Source organism: Equus caballus, chromosome 28 (assembly GCF_041296265.1).
Source record: "Equus caballus isolate H_3958 breed thoroughbred chromosome 28, TB-T2T, whole genome shotgun sequence".
In the NCBI taxonomy this organism is placed as follows: domain Eukaryota; kingdom Metazoa; phylum Chordata; class Mammalia; order Perissodactyla; family Equidae; genus Equus; species Equus caballus.
The window spans coordinates 13,941,467-13,961,930 of NC_091711.1; the positions used below are offsets into that span (position 1 = coordinate 13,941,467).

General features: G+C 39.5%; 1 protein-coding gene across 1 annotated transcript in view; it reads left to right on the top strand.

Annotated features, from left to right (window-relative positions):
* The window catches only part of ACSS3 (acyl-CoA synthetase short chain family member 3), a 168,741-nt gene that overhangs the window by 121,777 nt on the left and 26,500 nt on the right, over window positions 1-20,464 (top strand). The window contains exons 10-11 of the mRNA XM_001915509.6: window positions 10,067-10,162; window positions 13,543-13,606. Of these exons, the coding sequence (XP_001915544.2) occupies window positions 10,067-10,162; window positions 13,543-13,606 (160 nt within the window). The remainder of the gene's footprint in view (window positions 1-10,066; window positions 10,163-13,542; window positions 13,607-20,464) is intronic.

Sequence of the window (20,464 nt, forward strand, 5' to 3'; positions counted from 1 at the left end):
CTTTAGCTTCCAGAGAGTCAAGTTTTAAATGTCCTGGGATCTTAATAATAGCTAAAGCAGCAAGTAAAAGTATAGCATCCAATAATTCTTGAACATAGGGCCCATTTTTAATTTTATTTCGGCTGGAAGTAAGGAAACCACATTCCTTCCACAACATTACAAAATCATAAGCTACTCTGAAAGTATATCTACTACCAGTAAAAATATTGGCAGTTTTGCCCTTATCTAAAGTACAAGCCTATGTAAAAGTGTGTAATTCAGCCTCTTGGGCTGAAGTAGTATAGATAAAGGTACTACCTTGACGATATGGAAAGGAGTTGTAATAGCATATGCCACACAGTATTTGCCATTGTCGCTTTTTAAATCAGAACCATCAGTTAACCATGAGAAGTCAGCGTTCCTGAAAGGAGTTTCCTGCACATCATCACGAGGAGTCCGGAGGTGACCTGTGTGTCAAGCAGTCTGCAGGGACTTGGTCGGTAACAAAGCGGGGAGAGTAGCAGGATTAAGGTTGTTACAATGTACAGGAGTTATGTGAGGAGCAGTTAACAAAAGGATTTCATAGGAGATGAGGTGGCTGGCTGAAATACATCGAGTGTGGTGAGAATTCAGGAGGGCTTCTACTGCATGAGGTACAACAGTGGTTAAAGGGGATCTGTAAATAATTTTTCAAGTGCCTTAACCAAAAGGGCAGTGGCAGTAATGGCTCTAAGGCAAAGGGGTATCCTTGTGCCACAGGGTCCAGTCGCTGGCCATAATACCCATGGGTTGATGATGGTCCCCATGTTTTTGGGTGAGTACTCCAAGGGCATTCCTTTCATTTTCACATACAAAAAGAAAAAAGGAAATCTGGTAATTGGGATGTCCAAGGGCAGATGGGTTCATCAAATCCTCCTTTAAGGCTTTAAAGGCTATGTCGTTAGGTTCTTCCCATAAAATTGGGTTGGGATTGTTGTTCTTTAGCAAAACATACAGAGATTTGGCCATAAGAGAGAAATCTGAAATCAAGTTTCACCACTAACCACTTAGCCTGAGAAAAACCGCATAGCTGGCCCTTAGTTTTGGGTTTGGGGAACCTTAGGACACCGTGAAGTCCGTCTGGATCTAGTGTAGCCCTTGTTCTGATATCAGATGTTCCAAATATGGAACCTGGGTTTGGGCAAGCTGCAGTTTCTCCTTGGTGAGCTTATGTCCCTTTAAGGCTAAAAGCTTTAACAAGTGGTTGCTGTCTTCCTGGGAGGAGACTCGGGTAGGAGAGCAAGGAAGCAAATCATCCACTTACTGCAACAAAGTAGAACTGCTATGGAACTTTCTATCGTCCAGATCACTCTTCAGGACTTGTGAAAAATAAGAAGGGCTCTCAGTAAAACCCTGAGGCAGTACTGTCCAGGTGAGTTGTTCTCCTTCCCAAATGAAGGCAGAAAGGTATTGGCTAGCTTCATCCACTGGAATGCTAAAGAATGCACTACATAAGTCAATTACCATAGAGGATTCCTTCCAGTGGGAATGGATGTTAGCAGTGTACAAGGGTTAGGAACAACAGGGTGTTGAGGGATAACCAATACTGCTCAGAGATCCTGGACAAACCTCCACTCTCAGCCCTTGGGTTTCCTCACAGGTAAAATAGGAGTGTTACAGAGACTATCACAAGGGATAATGAGGCCTTGAGTCTCATACTCTTCTATTATGGGCTTTACACCCTGAAGGGCTTCTTTACTTATATGATGTTAACTAATTCTTGGTAGAGGTTTTGAGGGATCTACTTGAATCTTGATGGGAGGTGCGTTGTGAATTTTACCAATATCAATTGGAGATTTTACCCATAAGGAGGTGGTAGCTGATTAAATGGGGACAAATGATGAGTGTTTCCAGGATCAGCCCTACTACTGTCAGAGACTAGCAAATAAAAGATGTCAAAGGGTCATTTAATGCACCTGGTTGACTGTTTTGATGGCTACTGTCAAATTCCAGAACAATTTCCCCCTTTCAAGAGAAAGAAATTCTGGCATGATACTTTTCCAAAAAGTCTCAGCCTAATAAATGAACAGGGGTGGAGGAACTAAGGAGAAAAGGGTGAGTGTCTCTCAAAGGGCCTAAACCAAGGAGAGTAGGTTCAGAGATAGGAACTGGTTGAGGTTTATTAGAAATCCCCACTATTTGAACTGCTTTAGTTCTCCAAGGCAGGGGCTGCTTTACAGTAGTGGGGATGAGCATCGAGAGTGTGGCTCCAGTGTCAATTAGCACAGAAAGAGATTCATCCCAATCTGGAGAAATGCTTCTCCAAGCTGATTAAGAGGGGGGATTTGGAGCAGCCCCTGTAGTTCCTCAAAGCCCCATCATTGGGAATTTGGAGGACATTGGAAAGACTGGTTAAAGGGCTGAAGGCGCTTGAAGTGCTTAAGTATGTCACAATCTCTCCTCCATTGTCCTGGCTCTATGCAATAGAGACACTAGGAGAATTTTGGTTCCTTTTAGAGTCCTTCACTTGCTAGAGTTGAAAATTAAGAATTTTGGTGGTCTTTCTTTTAGGTGACTCATCTAGAGTTTGAGAGAGAGCTGGTTTGCCACACTAACTAAATCTAGAGTGGACATAGTTTCTCATTCCATCCTGGGAGGGAAGGTCCAGCTTCAGCCTATTAATAAACATAGACTTAAAAGCTACCTGGTGGACTCAACATCTGAAAGAAGACCAGACGTTTCTTTAAAAACAATGTGAAGTCAATTGTAATAGTCATGAACAGGTTCATCAGGTTTTCATGCACAGCCTGAATTTTGTTCCAGTCTGGCTTTGGGAAAGTCCTAGGAATTGCCTGATGAAGTTGTTTAGTGGTCGCCTGAGCCAGATCATACAACGGGTCAGTGGGTTGGTCTCCTAGTTGTAATTCTAGAGACTTTCAGGACTTTCCCAATTAGTGATTTTCATCCAATGCTGGGCGTGGCCTTCTCTGACGAGCATATGAATTAGCTGATATAAGTAAGAGAAACCAGCTTGATAAGTTTGAATGACTATATTAAAATCCTCAGCAAATCTATGAGAATCTTTGACTATGGCTTGCAGTTCAGCTTTAGTCCAGGGAATATAAGAAATTAAGGGTTTAGCCTTTGGATCCTCAGAATTGTTCATTTTAAAGGGGCAGGTTCTGATAGGTTCAGCGGAAGAGGTAGTGGAGAGAGGATCAGAGAAAAGGGGAAGTTCAGCATGAGTGTTAGTGTGGGGAAACTGAGGCTATAGAGGAGGCGTGGAGGGTGTAGAAGGGAAGAAGGAAGATGGTGCCAGAGGCTGGGCCTGAAACAGAGAAGGTGGGAAAGAGGAACAAAATGACTCTGGAGGAAAGAAACAGGAAGCTTAGGAAGCCATTTTATCTTTCGTTGATTTTAAATTTTATTTTGCAAAGAGGCGATTTTAGACTCTCGATAACGTTGGAGGCCTCAAAATACCAATTGTAATGGGTGTCCCATTCAATTTTGGAAATTATAGAACTATGGTTGCCCAAATCGATCTTAAGAAAAGTAAGTGTAGGGAGTTTGAAAGTTCCCCCATAGTGGTCATTGATATCCTAAACTACTTTTGGTTAAATAGGTCCATTTAGTTAGAAATGTGCACGAGGATTGACCATGTTTTTTAAACATAAAATCAGCAGGGGTCCCTGGGAGGGGAGTCACCCTTCAAATATTTAGATAACTAGGATCCCATTTCTTAGACATTTTTCTCTAGAGCAAAGGGATTATTCTTAAACAGCCTAAATAGCTCAAGCAACTTGAAGCTCAAAAGAGTTTGAACAGCTCAAACTGCCTGGGTTCTTAATACCAGCCAGTGCTGATGGAACCGTTCAGTTTCACTGAGGTGGACTGAAGGTTGAGTCAACGCAGTTCCAGAGAACAATGCAGTTCTAAAGAACAGTCTGTTACTGAGCCCTAAGGGACCGGTGACCCACAAGTGGTCCTTTGCCTGGAGCCGCTCGTACCATTAGATCAAGACTGGGTTCAGAATAGCAAAGCAGAAACTTAATTCATTGATCAGTGAATGGAGGAGGCAGAGCTCATCCTCTAAACATCTTCTCCTCGAAGGGACGGTGAGCAGTGTTCTTATGGGATGTAAAGGGGGCAGGGGCATTTGGGGCATGCGCAGATCTTCCCTTCCTGCTTACGGTACATTTTGCACACGTTTCCTTTTAAGCCTGGCACCCTGTTGCCATCTTGGACCTTTGTGGTTTGGACTGGTTCTGCGGTGTGGCCATCTGGCAATGTTCTGCCTTGGTTGCTATAAGCAAGAACAACTTAAAACAAAGCATTAGGCGTGGAAAATGTTTTAGGGATTTCTCTGGGTGACAAGTCCACTTCCCAAGGGAGTCAGACCAAAGGTTGATCAATGCAATTCTAAGGGACAGTCCACTCCCAAGGGAGTCAGGCTAAAGGCTGGACTGGCACAGTTCCAATGAACAGTCTGAAAAGTTGGACCTAAGACGAACACGGCTCCAAGTAGGGACAGTCCACTCCCTAAGGGACTCAGACTGGAAGGCTCGTGCAGTTCAAAGGAATAGCCTGATTCAAAGAGTCTGGCTGAAGTGCACCCAAGAACTCCCAGACGAACAATGCCCTAACCAGAAAGGGACAGAGCCTTAAAATAGATCTCGAATAAAGCGTAGAGAGCCTCAGATGCAAACAGGGCCGAAGCTCGGAACCGGGAGAAAGACTGACCCTCCAGGATCCACGAGAAAAGCAGCGAGCTCAGTGGACTCTGTGTGGGCATTGCACCTATTTCCTCGCCAGCCTTGCAGTCTTCAGGGATTTTCTCTGGATCCCCATCCAGGCACCAAAATGCTGACCTTACACAAAGAGACAGCCACTTAGTTCTCCAACAGAAATGGGTTTATTCGAGATCAGCAAAGAATTGCAATTCGGAGTCGGCAACTATGGCGAGCCACGTGCAGGTCCTTGAGCAGCAAGCAGCAAGGGAGGAGAAACTGTTCTGCAAAGGGGAAGAGGACGTTGGGAGGGCTGTTGTAAACAAAGAGTTCCAGGTGTAGTGGCTTTTCATTGGCTGAGTTGTGGCAGTCTCCCATTGGCTCAGCTTCCTGCCGTCAAGAAGAGGAAGTCTTTCTACTTCCTGTTGGGCTCAGCTATCAATGTAGAGTGTGAGAGCTCCCTCTTTTGGCCTCCTGAATCCAATTTAATGAGGTTTCTCTTTATTAATTTCCACACTGTCAGTCTGGTGAATTCTCATGTGAATTGTTTCCTGCTGTTTACGAAGCCACAGTAATCTGTACCATTAACTAACTGTTCTAATACAGCTTCTGTCTGTTCATGAGTTTCCTCACGTACATCTGTCTTGAAACCCCAAATAACATAAACCTGGTCATAGAACCTAAATGATGTGCAAAAATTTAAGTAAGTTTTATTTGCATTGCTGTGATTCATCGACTTCTATGTTCAGAAGCCATCATTAGCTTGCCACGTCATTCAGCCTAAAGCGTAAGGTCTTAGGAGGGCTTTGAAGTAGTTTTGCGCGATCTGTCTCCTCACTACTTGCCTAAGCTTATTTCCTGTGAATGCTTTCCTCACTCATTCGGCTTCGGTCACACCAGCTACCTCACTGTTCCTCAGACACTCTAGGAATAAGCCTACCTCAGGACCTTTGCATTTGTGGCTCCTTCTTCCTGGATTCTTTGTCCCTAGATATGTACGTGACATGTGCCCTCACTTCTTTCAGGTCTTTACTCAAATGTCACCTTCTTAGGGAGGTCTTTCCTGGCCAACCAGTCTAAAATGCAATCCTCCGGCATTACATCTCATACCCTGTCTGTGCTTTCTTTATTTTCTTACTGCTTATCCCTCTTTACCACGCCATATGTTTTACTTTTGCATGTTTTTTATTGTTTGTCTCTCCAACTAGATTGTGAACTCCCTGATGGTAGGGATTTCGGTCACCGTTGTTTATTGCTCTATCCCCAGTTCAACAGCACCTAGTACATAATAGCTGCTCAATAAATACTTGCTAAGAAGTGATATGTACCCCGTTACTTCCATTTGCAAATATGAGAGCCTGGGCTCACTCCCTGTCAGAAGGATTTTTGTTCCTCTGATTCAGTCTGGGTGATTTCTGTTCCCTTCTAATCCTCCGTATTCTTTATGAAGACCTCACAAGCTGTACACTTGACTATTCCTTTCATCTCCTTCCCTGAAAGAACTATGTGATCTAGGGCAAAGGGTTTAAATTTTCTAGGTCAGGCCTCAGTGATTTTTGCTGTAAAAAAAATATTCCATTTTCTTCCTACCGGCTTGTAGTTGGATTAAATGCAGTAATATAAATGAAAAGCACTTAGCATGGTACACAGTATCATTCATATTTGAAAAAATTATGTGTATTAGTTCTTTTTCCTTTTCTTCCTTTAGAGTTAGAAGTTTTAAGGAAAATTCATTTAGGTAACAACTCACTAATGCAATAAGGTGGAGTGAGGCAGTAAAAATACTAAAAAAAGGTGAAGTGTCTATATCAGCTTCTAATGCAGTATGAGTAGAGATGTAGCAGCGTAAGTTGTTCTTCACAACCTTCCATTCCCTGCCATCTTCTTCCTGGTTGTCTCTTATCTAAAGAAATTATGCTGATGAATTGCTGAGCATCCTCTGTTTCTAAGATTAGGTGTCTTTGGAAAGGTTTCCCCAAATGAAGCATTCAATTCTCTTCTTCAAAGAAAATGTTCTGGTTTGTTTAATGTGGCTATTTCCCAGTCGTAAAGTGACATCTGAGTTTCCTGTCTCCCTAGATAGCTGCTAGCCAGTTAATTATAGCCTGGGCAGTGTGAAGCAGATGTTTTGAGAACATCTTTGAAATGGGGCCTTGGGAGGTCTTAGGAGTTTGGTTAAGGACTGAACATGTCTGGGGCCTTTCTCTAACCAGAAGCCTCCCGTGCACACGGACTAGCTTGGAGCCAGGGTGGTTATACAGTCTGCGTGAGTGTGTAAGTACACGTGTGTGTGCTTATGGTGCAAGTGGATCAGCCCTTGGGTCTCAGGATGTTCAGAGGTATAAAGAGAGAAAACCAAGGTTTCTAGAACAACCATGATGGTCTTTCTCATCCCACTTTGGTCCTAACCGTGGCTCCTTATTATGCCTAAGAGCCCTAGGAACTGTCATTTTGTCGAATTGTACCCTTTGCACGTCACCACCAGCAGTTCTTTTTTTTTTTTTTTTAAAGATTTTATTTATTTTTTTTTTTTAAGATTTTATTTTTTCCTTTTTCTCCCCAAAGCCCCCCGGTACATAGTTGTATATTCTTTGTTGTGGGTCCTTCTAGTTGTGGCATGTGGGACGCCGCCTCAGCGTGGTTTGATGAGCAGTGTCATGTCCACGCCCAGGATTCGAACCAACGAAACACTGGGCCGCCTGCAGCGGAGCGCGCGAACTTAACCACTCGGCCACGGGGCCAGCCCCACCAGCAGTTCTTTTTCTAATCCCCTACGTGAATGTCAAAATAAGGTCCATGAGATACTCAAATTACTAATGTTCAGAGAATAAACTTATATTATTTCCTCTAAGTAACTGAATGGATAATCCTTTTCACTGCCCTTCAAATTCAGTCAAAATAATCATATAGAAGAATATGCTTTTCATGGTTGTCTTACAATCATAAACTATAACAAAACAACTGAAGGTTAAAAGATTATAAATATGTCATCGCTATTCAAAGATACTTAAGAATATCAGGAAGTGTGTTTAATGTCAGCTGACTTAGGTAGTAAACATCGACAGTGCTTCGCTACCCCTTTCTTATGTCTTTATTTAAGGCAAGGTTTGTTCTTACTTTCTCTTCCCGCACCCCCTCTCTCCCGGTGGTATAGGTAGAACAGAGTGCCCTCATAAGAAGCCACACTGAGATGAGATGAAGCTGGCTGAAGTTAGAGTTTTGTTCTGGTGGGTTTTGTTTGTTTTTCTTTTAGTGGCAGGTGCTAGAGCCGTTGGTAGGTAAGTTCATAGGTTCTAAAGCTATCTGTTGACAAGTTGCTGAAATCTTTGATCTTAAGAAACGTAGAGTTTGAACTCTAGATACCTGGAATGCTGCTATTAATAAACTTGATAAGATATACTTTTAAAATAACCAATTTACTTTAGCAGCTGCTTCCCACCAGGGAGGGAGGGGGAACAGAAGCATCTTGAAGGGGTATCTCCTTTTCTGTTAGCTTCTGGTAGTTTCTGTTCCTGCTGTCACCTTCTTCTGTGTGTGTACCTTCCTTTAAGCACTCAGTCTGCAGGGTTTCTTCCTGTCGTCACCATTGCTCTTGTCTCTCCTGTCAGTTTTGAAGGATAACTGAGGTGAGTCCTGAGACATTTTAAACAGGCAAACAGAAAAATGCTGTTAACCCTTCCATACGTGTGGATTTCCTCCCATTCTGTGATTATACTGCAGGGAGAATGGACAGGGGTGTTGCATCGCTGACGGAATGCCATCTCATAAAATACTATCCCATTTTTTTGTCATGACCTGAAAACATTTGAAAACTCTGTGTTAGACATCAGAAATGTCTGCTCTGGTTACTTGCTGCTTCTCCTCAGCAGTGACCATATGGCTTAGCACCTTAAGCACTGAACTGTGACGTAGGAACTGTGTTTCAATGTTCAAGAGTCTGTCTTCTGTTGCTGACGCCAGCTGAGCACTATCCATAAAATGTGAATAATAAACTGAACTACTCTGGAAAGTAAAGAACAGTAGTGAATTCTTATCATCATTCTAAAGTGATATAAATATATCATAAATTATGGTAGAGACCATAGTGGAAGGAGTACATTCTGAGTCCTTAGGAAGATAGATGTTTCTAATATTTTGAGTTACTTTGGATCTGATTGGGTTGGCAATTAATCCCTTGGGTGTACGTATGTATGTAATGTGTGTATATTATGAAGCCAGTAGTTCTGAAACTTTTCACTATCAATACCCTTTTATCCTGCCTCACCTCAGATACAAATCTCATATTTAAAAGATTCTGTTAACTTGTAATTTGTATTCACCAATAATAACAAATACATTCCTCCATAAAAAATAATCACTTTCAGGGGCCGGCCCAGTGGTGCAGCCGTGAAGTTTGCATGTTCCGCTTCGGTGGCCTGTGGTTCACTGGTTCGGATCCCAGGTGCAGTGCGGACCTATGCGCCACTTGTCAAGCCATGCTGTGGCAGGTGTCCCACATATACAATAGAGGAAGATGGGCGTGGATGTTAGCTCAGGGCCAGTCTTCCTCAGCAAAAAGAGGAGGACTGGCAGCAGATGTTAGCTCAGGGCTAGTCTTCCTCAAAAAAAAAATCACTTTCAGAACTTATGGTTATCATGATATAGCTGCTATTATTCTGACTGTTACAACTTGAGACAGAGAAAACGAATTTAATATTTTTGTTAATCAATGCAGTCTAATTTTGGTAAGTCTATGGTCTTGATGAAACAATCTGCATAGCATAAATACCTTTCTTTCTATCTTTTGGGCCTGCTAGAGGTCCAGGATCAACAGATTGAGAGCAGTTTGATAAGGTATTGGTAAGTTCGACTTTCAATGCAAGGTCTCTAGGCGAGTATAGTTCTTAAAAAATTGGAATATGATTTTGTTCATATATTTTAAAAAATCTTTGGGTTGCTTATTCCAGAGACTAAGCTATAAATAACTGAAATATTTAGAACATAGCTGTTATTTAAATGATAGCATAACTTCAGGTGAGTTAAGAGAAAGCATCTTTTCTAGAGATCCTTAAGTTTTTATCATGTGTTGTAAAACTCTCACAGCCACATAATTCTCCATTCTTTATACCTGCTGATCCACAACTGAGAACACTGGAGAGACCTTTCTTTTCTTTAAAAGAAGGACTACAATATGAATTATTCTAAATTTATATCCTGAAGTTTTAAAATTGTCCTTATGGTATAAATTACTCAAGTTTTTCCATTTTTAAATAGTACATTCACATTATTCATCTATTCCGATTAAATTCTGTGACAGACTGAGGGGAGGCAGTGCACTCCCTGGAGAAACATTGTGTTCTCAGCATGAAGCACTGAATGATAAATAATATTTCTTTCTCCAGAGACTGGATCTCCAATTACAGCCTCGTGCATTGGATTAGGTAATTCCAAAACACCTCCTCCAGGGCAAGCAGGAAAAAGTGTTCCAGGATACAATGGTAAGAAATGACCCCGCTTGTTTAAAATATGTCGTGTTAATAAATTTGGTAGTTTTTGTGTCTGGTGTGAATCATATTGCATGAAACATACTAGGTGTTTAATGAGTATTTGACTGAATAAGTACCTTGTATTAAAAATGAATTTAGTTTTTTTTATTAGCCTATTTGATCAAAAGTAAGATTGTAGGCTCCCAGGACTTGATCTAAAGGACTGTCATAACCAAGAAAATAATATTATTTATGAAGCAGGTTAAGAATATGCATGTGAAATTATATCGCAGACTTCCAAGGACATGTTCTAAATGACTGTCATAACCAAGAAAATGATGTTATTTATAAAGCAGGTTAAGGGTATGCATGTGAAATTAGTATGTATGGAATACCCGCTGGGTGTCGACTATTTTCATACATTGTTTCATTCTGTGCTGAAGCATACTTAATTCGGAGATGTTGTCATTTTAGAGATGAGTTAACTGGTGCCCAGAAAGACTAAATAAGTTTCGTAAGGTAACACAAATGATCAGCTCCTGAAGACAATGCAAACCAGTGTGTTTTATTTTGTTTGCTTGTTTTTGTTACAGAAGCTGCAATTTTTTTTATTATATATGCTGCCTTTTAATTTAAGAATGATAATAGGCTTTTGAACTTTGTTGGCTAAAAATAAATATACAGTGAGGATTCTAAAAAAACATCATTTCATTCATGCTGATGGTAGGGGACAATGAGATACAATATCTTTTCAATATTTATTTTTAAATTGTTGGTAGTGATTATAATAGTTTAATAATTTCTCTTGGGCTTCACTCCCTAGTTGTATAACTTATACAAGTCACTTAACTTTTCGATCATTTGGTTTCTTTGTTTCTAAATGGGAATAATAATTTTATATGCTTCATAGGGTTGCTGTGTTGTGATGTAACACAATGAAGCATTAACAGAAGCACTTGCCGATAGAAAGACTGAACTACATCTTAGCTAATAGTGTTACTAATATTTCAGAGAAGCCAGATGCACTGATTTGATTTAGACTTGCACCTTCATTTTATAGATAAGGAAAATGAGGCACAGACTTCAGTTATGTTTTCACACAATTTGGCTTAATAGATATATCAGGAAAACCCAGCTTTGGGGACAGAATATGATTCTTACATATAATTCCTATTTGCACATAAATTACAAAATTTAGGGATTAGTGTTTTGCTTCTATACCATAAAAATATTGTGTTTTCCTTCTAGGACAATAACTAATTAAGGAAACATGGATCACTTGGTTTAGCCACGCAGATATATTTATAAAAAGACATTTAAGGTTCTTTTTTTTAAGGGCAGAAATAGACATTCTGTGAAGTCAGAGATTTCTTTAGGCCTGGAAAGGCGCACCCAGCTTCAGCGCACTCCTCCCTGTGAACACTTCAGTTATCGCTCCTTTTATCAGAAAAACTGCTTTTGTGTTGAGCCATTTTTAGGGGCTGATGACTGTGGGAGATGTTAAACACATTTCCCATTCAGTAAGTACTGTTTTTGTATCCAGTTGTAAGAAAAAGTCGAGCTTTAATGCCTCATGGAATTTCAGTATAGAAGTTTCTCATTGTCTGAAAGCCGCTGGCTTACAGACAGCCAGGTTAAACACGAGGACTAAAGTGTTTATAGCTAAAGAAATAGTGGCTTTATTACTCATGATATTTATATGTTTTGTGGTTAGGCAGAGCTTCAAAAACATAATGTCACATTCAATATTATAATAAAAAAGCACTATCCTTTTGGGAAAAGAAAGAAAACCATTTTTGTGTGAAAAACATTCAATGTAATGTAACCATTTCACATGCATTGGGTACCTTATGCAATCTTGTCACTTCTATTTTTTATAAGTAATTCTTGTACCAACAGTATGAGAAAGGAATTACTCCCGCTTTTTAGACAGAGAGATTGAAGGGGTAATAGAGCGTGCTCAGGGGCACACAGTAAGTTGCCCACTGTCCTGGGATTTGGGGAAACAAAGATGAATTAGGCATGGCCTCTACCCTTAATGAACTCGCAGTCTAGTGAGAGACAGATGTCTACACCGCTAATAACTGTCAGAATAGAATTTTAAAACAAAGCACTCTGGGATCAGGGGCCAGCCCAGTGGTGCAGCGGTTAAGTTCCCACCTTCTGCTTTGGTGTCCTGGGGCTCACCGGTTCAGATCCCGAGTGTAGACCCATGCACCACTTGTCGAGCCATGCTGTGGCAGGCGTCCCACATATAAAGCAAAGTAGAGGAAGATCGGCATGGATTCTTAGCTCAGGGCCAGTCTCCCTCAGCAAAAAGAGGAGGATTGGCGGCAGATGTTCGCTCAGGGCTAACCTTCCTCAAAAAAAAAAAAAAGTGCTCTGGGAAAACAAAGAAGGGAGTGATTAATTTTTCCTGGGGACAATGTTCTTCTTTTCTTACAGCTTCTTTCAGTAGAATAACGTGGATCAATGAATCCACATAAAGCGTCTATTAAAGCTTAAAACATGATGATATACCCTCATTTCCAGTTTGCACTAAGGGTTACTGAATGTGCATACAAGCTTTGAGCTCCTGAAATCTTTCAGGATTTCAACAGTACAACACAGAAAGCATTGGGATAATATTTGGGAAGGTTAAATTGACCTTTAAGGCTCATAGGTGGATATTAAGCCTTAAATCAGAAAAAGGGGATTTCCAGGCTTTTAAATACTTTGTTTTTATTGCTTGAAATATTTTTGGTGTATTTTGAAACTGCTCATTTCCTTTACTTTTTGGAAAGTGGAACATATTCTTAATGTTTTTGATAGAATAGAAGGATATGTTTAAAGGGATATAAACATAGATTATGAAATTATCAGCATGTTTGAAATATGATGTCTTTAAGAGAAATTCTGAAGGAAAATTCATGATCTTGTTAGGAATCAAAAGCATGTACTATTTGTATTTTTTGTGAGACGTTATAGCTTATTTCTTTATGTTCATGGTCTCACTGGAATTAAAAGATGCTGGGGCCAGCCCCGTGGCCGAGTGGTTGAGTCCTCGCACTCCATTTCGGTGGCTCAGGGTTTCGCCAGGTCAGATCCCAGGCATGGACCCAGCATCGCTCATCAAGCTACCCTGAGTAGGCGTCCCACAAAGCTCAACCAGAGGGACCTACAGCTAGAATATACAACTATGTAATGGGGAGTTTTGGGGAGAAGAAGAAGAAGAAACAAAACAAAACAAAGATTGGCAACAGATGTTAGCTCAGGTGCCAATCTTAAAAAAAAAAAGATGCCTTTTTAAGCTAGAGTTTTGGGGATTGGATATAAAAAATATTGAAACATTTAAGGTTTAAGGTTATGCGTTTCTTCAAATATTCATTTATTTATTTATATTTTACTTGCAGTTATGGTTTTGGATGACAACATGCAAAAACTGAAGGCTCGGAGTTTAGGAAATATTGTGGTAAAGTAAGCAAAATTTGCAATACTGCTATTTGAAAGAGCAAGACTTGGTATACAATATTAAGAAAAAATGAGGTGGCTGCTGTGCTTTTACTAGTGAGAAGGCTGCCAAGTGAGTGGGTGTGTTGTTTGAGAATACACGGTGCCAGCTCCTACAATTTAACACGGAAGCCCCAAACAGCACAACAAATTTTGATACAGTTTTGAAAAAGAGTAATCTTGCATCTTTTTGATAACTTTTTCTGATTATGTAAGTAATGCATAAATGATAAAAGTAACTTAAGTACCAAAAATATAAAGAAGTAAGTAAAGTTTCTGTACAGCTGCCCTTCAGCAATACACTGTCAGTTTTGTAATATCTGACTTCACGCTTTTTGATGGGCATTTTAGGTTGTTGAAGCAGTTCAGCTTCGTCTTGTGTGTTCCTGTTTTTCCCTATCTCTGTTTCATGAACACTTTTAACTTTTACTCCACCTCTTAAACATCTTTATCCCCAGTCTGAGCCTCTTAGTCTTTTTTGAATATTTGTCATTATAAATAATGCTGTGTTGAACATCTTTTTTACGTTATCTTTCCCTTTTCTGGTAATTACTCTCGTATTGAGTAGATTTTTACAGGTCAAATAGTAGCATAATGTAAAATCTCTACCTCAACAAGTACCACAGTTTCCTGCTAACATTTTTCATCATTGATCATTTGATAAGCAAAAGTGCTAAAATTTGAAGTAAAAATATTTAAGTTTGCTTTGATTAAATCAATAATTTATAATTGCTATTCTGGTGGAAGCTGAAATGGAAGTTGATTAATTTGGGAGACACACAGTGTATGACATTTTAACAATCCAGGTTGCCTTAGCTCCTCTGATTAGCATGATATTAGCATCCTTACTGATACAGTTTAAGTAGTAGAATTCATCAGAATGAGTTGCTGTAAATAAAGAACATTATGTGTCAAATTTTGTTTTCCTATTTATTTAAAAGAACTCATTACTTGGCATTCTCAGATTGGTATAAGTTTGTCTCAGATTAGTAAAACATTTTAAATTCTGTGAAAATTAAATGAAAAACAGTAATTTAAAAAAAGATAGGGGGCTGGCCCAGTGACGCAGCAGTTAAGTGTGCATGTTCCACTTCAGCGGCCCAGAGTTCGCCGGTTCAGATCCCGGGTGCAGACATGGCACCACTTGGCAAGCCATGTGGTGGCAGATGTCCCACATATACAGTAGAGGAAGATGGGCACAGATGTTAGCTCAGGGCCAGTCTTCCTCAGCAAAAGGAGGAGGATTGGCAGCAGTTAGCTCAGGGGTAATCCTCCTCCTCAAAAAAAAAAAAAGAATAGATTTTTTTTCAGTTAGGGATACTTTAACTTACAAAAAGCTAATAGAGGAGATAAATACTGTGATACAATTCTTCACAGATTCTTATGTTATGAGTAAACTTGTAAGCACTATATCAATTTTTTTGTTGAAATTTTAAGACATCTTGCTGGCAAGATGGAAAATTTTAATATTGAGTATATCATTTGTATTCATATTTTTCTGATCACAATCCATATTAACATAGAGCTGGTTAAAATTTGCCCAGTTACGGGGAAAATGGTGGGGTTAGGGAAGGGCCTGCTAAAGAAATCAATAATCCGGACAAGACTGTGGATGGGTGTTTAGCTTGCTTAGGGAAGCGCATGGTTTTTGAAACTTTTCAAAGCACTCCTGCAGCATACATTTTTATATAACCTCCTAACTATAAGTGAGCCGTCTCTTTCATAAAACAGCTCTTGCGAGATCCCAGAGGAGGCGTTTGATCCCAGCACAGTTTAAAAACCTTCCTGAGTCCTGTCACTCTAATTATTGCTGGCTTTGCCTCGTATCTGTTTAGAAATAATAAAACATGGCAATAGCCCACATAAACTATAATTTTCTCTTGGTAGCAATTATTGTTACCCCAAGTACTTGAAAATCATACAACTATTGCCTTAATGCATTCTGTGGTTTAGATTGTCACCAGCTCAGAATGACTTTCTTCCCCCATATTCCTAAATAGGGGATTTTATTGTACAGATCTGGGAATCAGAGATTTCATTATAAATTATTTGAAGATACACTGTATTATGGCATTCGATGGACTTTGATTCCTCCCTTAATAGCGAAACTAGGTATTTGAAAATATTGTGTGTGTGTGTGTATGCATGTATATGTATGTATATATATGTATATATGTGTGTGTATATATATATATATATATATATATACACAGACATATAGAAAAAAATTGTATTTGAAAGGTAAGATAGAAATAATCAGGAAAAATAATTACCAGCATGATCTTTTTTTTAATAGAACAGGTCTCGAAACCTTATTCTAGGAATTCTGTTCTGTCTGTGAGAGCAAGGGTTTCCTATTGAAACCTGCATCTCCAGCAGCCATTCCGCTCTAACTCATCGACCTGAAAATTATTCATGCGCTCCAGTGGCCGCCCGCAGTATGCGTGGGATGTTTTCATATTTCACATCTATCAGTAAGACTTGTTTGCGTGAGCCCGTGGCTGTTCTGTGTGCCTTGAGGGGATACATCATTCATCCAGATTGGAAAATGGCCAATGGATGCTTTTTAAGAGTACATAATAAATATGCATGTAATTAATTAAGGGAAAGGAAGAAGCACACCTTCTTGGCTTAATAAAAATTATTGTGGTTTTACAAAAATAGTGTGTAACTTGAGAGATGATCATTCTTTGCATGTGGACCACATTCTAAAGAAGGTTTGTGGTCTGAAAGCAGGATGCCTTCCAGATACCAGCTAAATGGGCCCCCAGAACACTTGGTGGCCTGTAAAAGGTGTTTTTAAAAAACTTTTAATTTTAATTTTTTTTTTTTGAGGAAGATTAGCCCTGAGCTAACAGCTGTTCCCATCTTCCTCTACTTTATATGTGGGACGCCTACCACAATATGGCTTGATAAGCAGACCATAGGTCCATGCCTGGGATCTGAACCAGTGAATGACGGGCTGCCGAAGTAGAGCACGTCTACTTAACCACTGTGCCACTGGGCCAGTCCCTGTAAATGCTGTTTGATTAGGGATTGCACATGGTGTCCAGAGTCTACAAAATATCTGAGATTCAATATTTCCAGAAAAGTATTGATCCCAAAATTTGAGAAATTTATAATCAAAATGAATACATATTTAATTAAATATCTATAAAATTTAACATCATAACGACTTCATTGTCAATTTAGTCTTCATAAATTTTTCATTTCATTTGCAAACAATTTTTAGGTCACATGTTCTCACTTTGAATGATTACTGAATGTGTATAGTGATTGCTGAGAAATAAACAATGGGAACTAAATGTGTGGCTTCTTGCCAAATCATTTCCAAAGCAAAATGATAACCTTTTCTTTTTCAGAAAAACTTCTAGTTTATATGCTATATTGCTATATTTTGTTATCTTTGCATGAATATGGGGTGAGGCCATCAGTATTAGGAATGACTAGGGTCCATGAGGGCGTTAGAACTGAGCTAGCATCAAAAGCAACTGCTGGAAGTGACTGCCCGCCAAATAGGAAGTCCATTTTTCTCAATTATTCATGCCCATGCTTTTTTTTTTATTTTGTATAATAATTAAGCTGAACATTCTTTGAAAGTACAGTATTCCCTAGTGCTATTTATGTTCACTAACTATACTTGTAGTGATTAAAGAGAATGGAGGGAAAAATCTACAGGAAATATTTGAAATGTGTAGGGCTCAAACTATATTAAAGTCAGTCAATAAAAAAAATAATGACTCATTGTTTTAATCCCAAATTTGTTTGCTTTTTGTAAGTACAGCTATAGCTCCTTGTTTCACTATAAAATCTGTTGTGAGTAGTGTAAATAACTTTGGAAACTATCTTTCTCTGGCAGTTTCTTTAAAATCTGAAGCTATAATTGGATTTCCACACTTTACAAGATACTAAATGTAATGAGTCTTTTTATCATATTAAGCTGACTCATCTCCAAACCAGAAACAGTGAGATGTGACAATTATGAAAAAAACTCAATCCACTTCAGTTGTTCGAACTCCTCTGTTAAGGCTTTCTAGAATCACTGCTTTGATCTCTTGGGGTTCCCTTAACTAGAGAGTAGACATCTTAGTGATTTCTAAACTACTGTAGACCCTCAGATGTAATAAACATGAATCCTGCAGTTTTCATAGATTCCTTGCATTCATAAGATTTACCTTTCTAGTAGAAGAGAAAACGACACGTCTGCATGGGTGTTAGAAAATTCCTTTGATTTTGAAACTTACTCGAGGCAGTTAACTTAATGGGAAAGTTATGATATCTGAATTGCTATAAATACAAAATGTTCATGAATGTTAGAAGGTGTTCCTGCAATTGCATCCAGAGCTCCAAAGTGCAGAAATAAAACTACAAGTCGATAATTTCCAGGCAACACAGACCAGGGACGAAAGAAAATCTCAACGGCAATTGCCTTCCTGGATACCACAGGGCTCCCTGTTATTAAAGTCATAGGTCTCTGGCTCTTCCTCTCTCCTGGGCATACATTTTTCTCTGACCAAATCCAATTGTCGCTGTTGAAAGTGTGGCTTGTCCACCTCCTGCTGTATTCCGCTGGCCTGTGCCCTGCAGGCAGTGATGGGGTGCGAGGGAGCTGTGTGGCCTTGTCTGAGGAGCTTTTCCTCTGGTGCCTGCTGATTTCTCAGCCTCCAGATGTTGACCTCTTGGCCCCTCACGATGTTTGCTCACATCTTTACAGCCCTGAGGAGCGAGCCAGTCACTGTGCTGCCGTCTTGGGAGAGCGGCAGGCCAGCTTTCAACAGTACCCTTTGAGTAAAACCAAGGACGTCACAAATTATAATTCCATTCCTTTCTAAATCTCATTTACAGATTTTAGTATGATCTTTTCTTAGCCTCACGACAACACTGTAAGGTAGGCCGTGGGACGGATGCTATCCTCATTTTAGACACAGGAACCTAAATATCATTAGTAGTTCACAGCTAGAACTCACATTTATTACTCAGTCTTTTGTCTTCCCAAAGAGAAAGAAATTGTGTCCTAATCAATCTCTTCTGGGGAAATAAAAAGTAGCTTCATATAAAAATCTCCAGTAAAGCCTAAAGATTCAGTCAGAAATGCTGGGAGTGCAAAGTTGGGATCTCATCTCAGAATTCTTTAGGGAACAGGAATTCTGTCTGCAATTTATTTCTGTTACTTTGGGGATTCCTAATGGAGCAGTGAGCATAGACCATGCTTTGTCTGAGATTGGAGGCATCTAGGAGTTTTACATTTCAGATTGGTCAGGAATGTGTCACCTTCTGTGGTGATGGACATTCCCTTCTTTCCTTAGCTATTTAAGAACTTCTCAGCACTCTGATGCTTCCCTCTCATCACACACACACACACATACACACACGCACACACAGCTGTCACTGCTGCCTCAGTTATTCCTCTCCCCCCTTAAGAATGATCTCTTTGGAAAGGACATTCTCTGAGAGGATTCACAATTGGATGGTTTGTAACAAAACTCCCCTTGTCACTCTGCTTGGAAGATTAGGGGAGGGTATCACAGGGTGGTAACAGTTGACCTTGAATTTGAAGAATGAATACTGAGACATTAACCAGCATATTTCTTAGTGTTTTCATAAATTTCCCATCCTTCTGCCATTCAGGTGCATTTTCATGTTATTGTAACTTCAGAAAAAAAGTATTTTTTTTATAACTTCAGAAAAAGAGCCCAATGCATCCCCTATTGCAGAAGGAAAACTTGCATTTAATATAGAATAATCATTAAGATAGCGATAAGTAAAGTGTTAATTTGGAATACTGCAAAAAACAATTTCCGCTCCAGCTCATATACATCTGACTTGTGTCTGGAGTTTATTGCTTCTCTTCTCACATGTTTTACATCATTGATATGTTTACTATCACAAATACTTCCAATTCTGCAACTTCTCTTCTTTTCTGCTTTTCTTTAGGACTGTTATATGGCGTCTTCCAAGGTTCCTTCTTTAGAGTCCCTTTTCAATATTCAAATAAGAAGATCTGAACTTTTAAAGACACCAGACTTTGTTAGTGAAGAGCAGAGAGTGTTCCCTTATTTTATCCTCCTAATTACTGATTGCAACTTTGTATCTTTCGTTCCAGCCTGCTCTTCACTTAGACTTGGGGTTAATGAAGTAGTTTTCTGGGGGCATCTCAAAAATGACTTGGGACAGACACATGTGACATTTCCAGCAAGTCCATACTTAACTGGGGATAAAAACTTCCCTTCCAAGAGCTCCTGGCAGTACAGGGTTTGACCACCTGCTATAAAATACCTTGACAGACATCTTAAATGTTTACATTTTGATGTTATTTCATTAACTTATTGAGATAGACATAATTCACAACACTCTTTCTCCCTATCCTTATCCTAAAAAATACTATATTTCTTGTCATACACAACATGCCGGCATCTCCATGCATCTGAGATCATAGTTTATATCTTTGTCTCATGAGAGTCCAACACAGTGACTGAAGAATACCGAGCACCCAATGAATATTGATTGAATGAAGAAAATAAGTGCATGAGGTAATGCATGTGTAAATGAATGAATAAATAAATAGAACAATCGAGTAATTCCTCTAGTGTTTCCTTTTCTAACTTTCTTGTCTTCATTCTCTCTCCACTGGCTACTTCCACTCAGATTGCCCCCCTCCTAAATCAGCCTGCCTCTCTGCATTAAACTGCTAACTTAAATCTCTTCTTTCAGTCATCCATAAACTTTTAAAAAGTATAGTCTAACCTCACCGCCTCCACCGACTTTCTTCTTTTTACTCCTTATTGCCTGCTCCGCTCTACAATAATGGCGCTCCTGAGGATACTC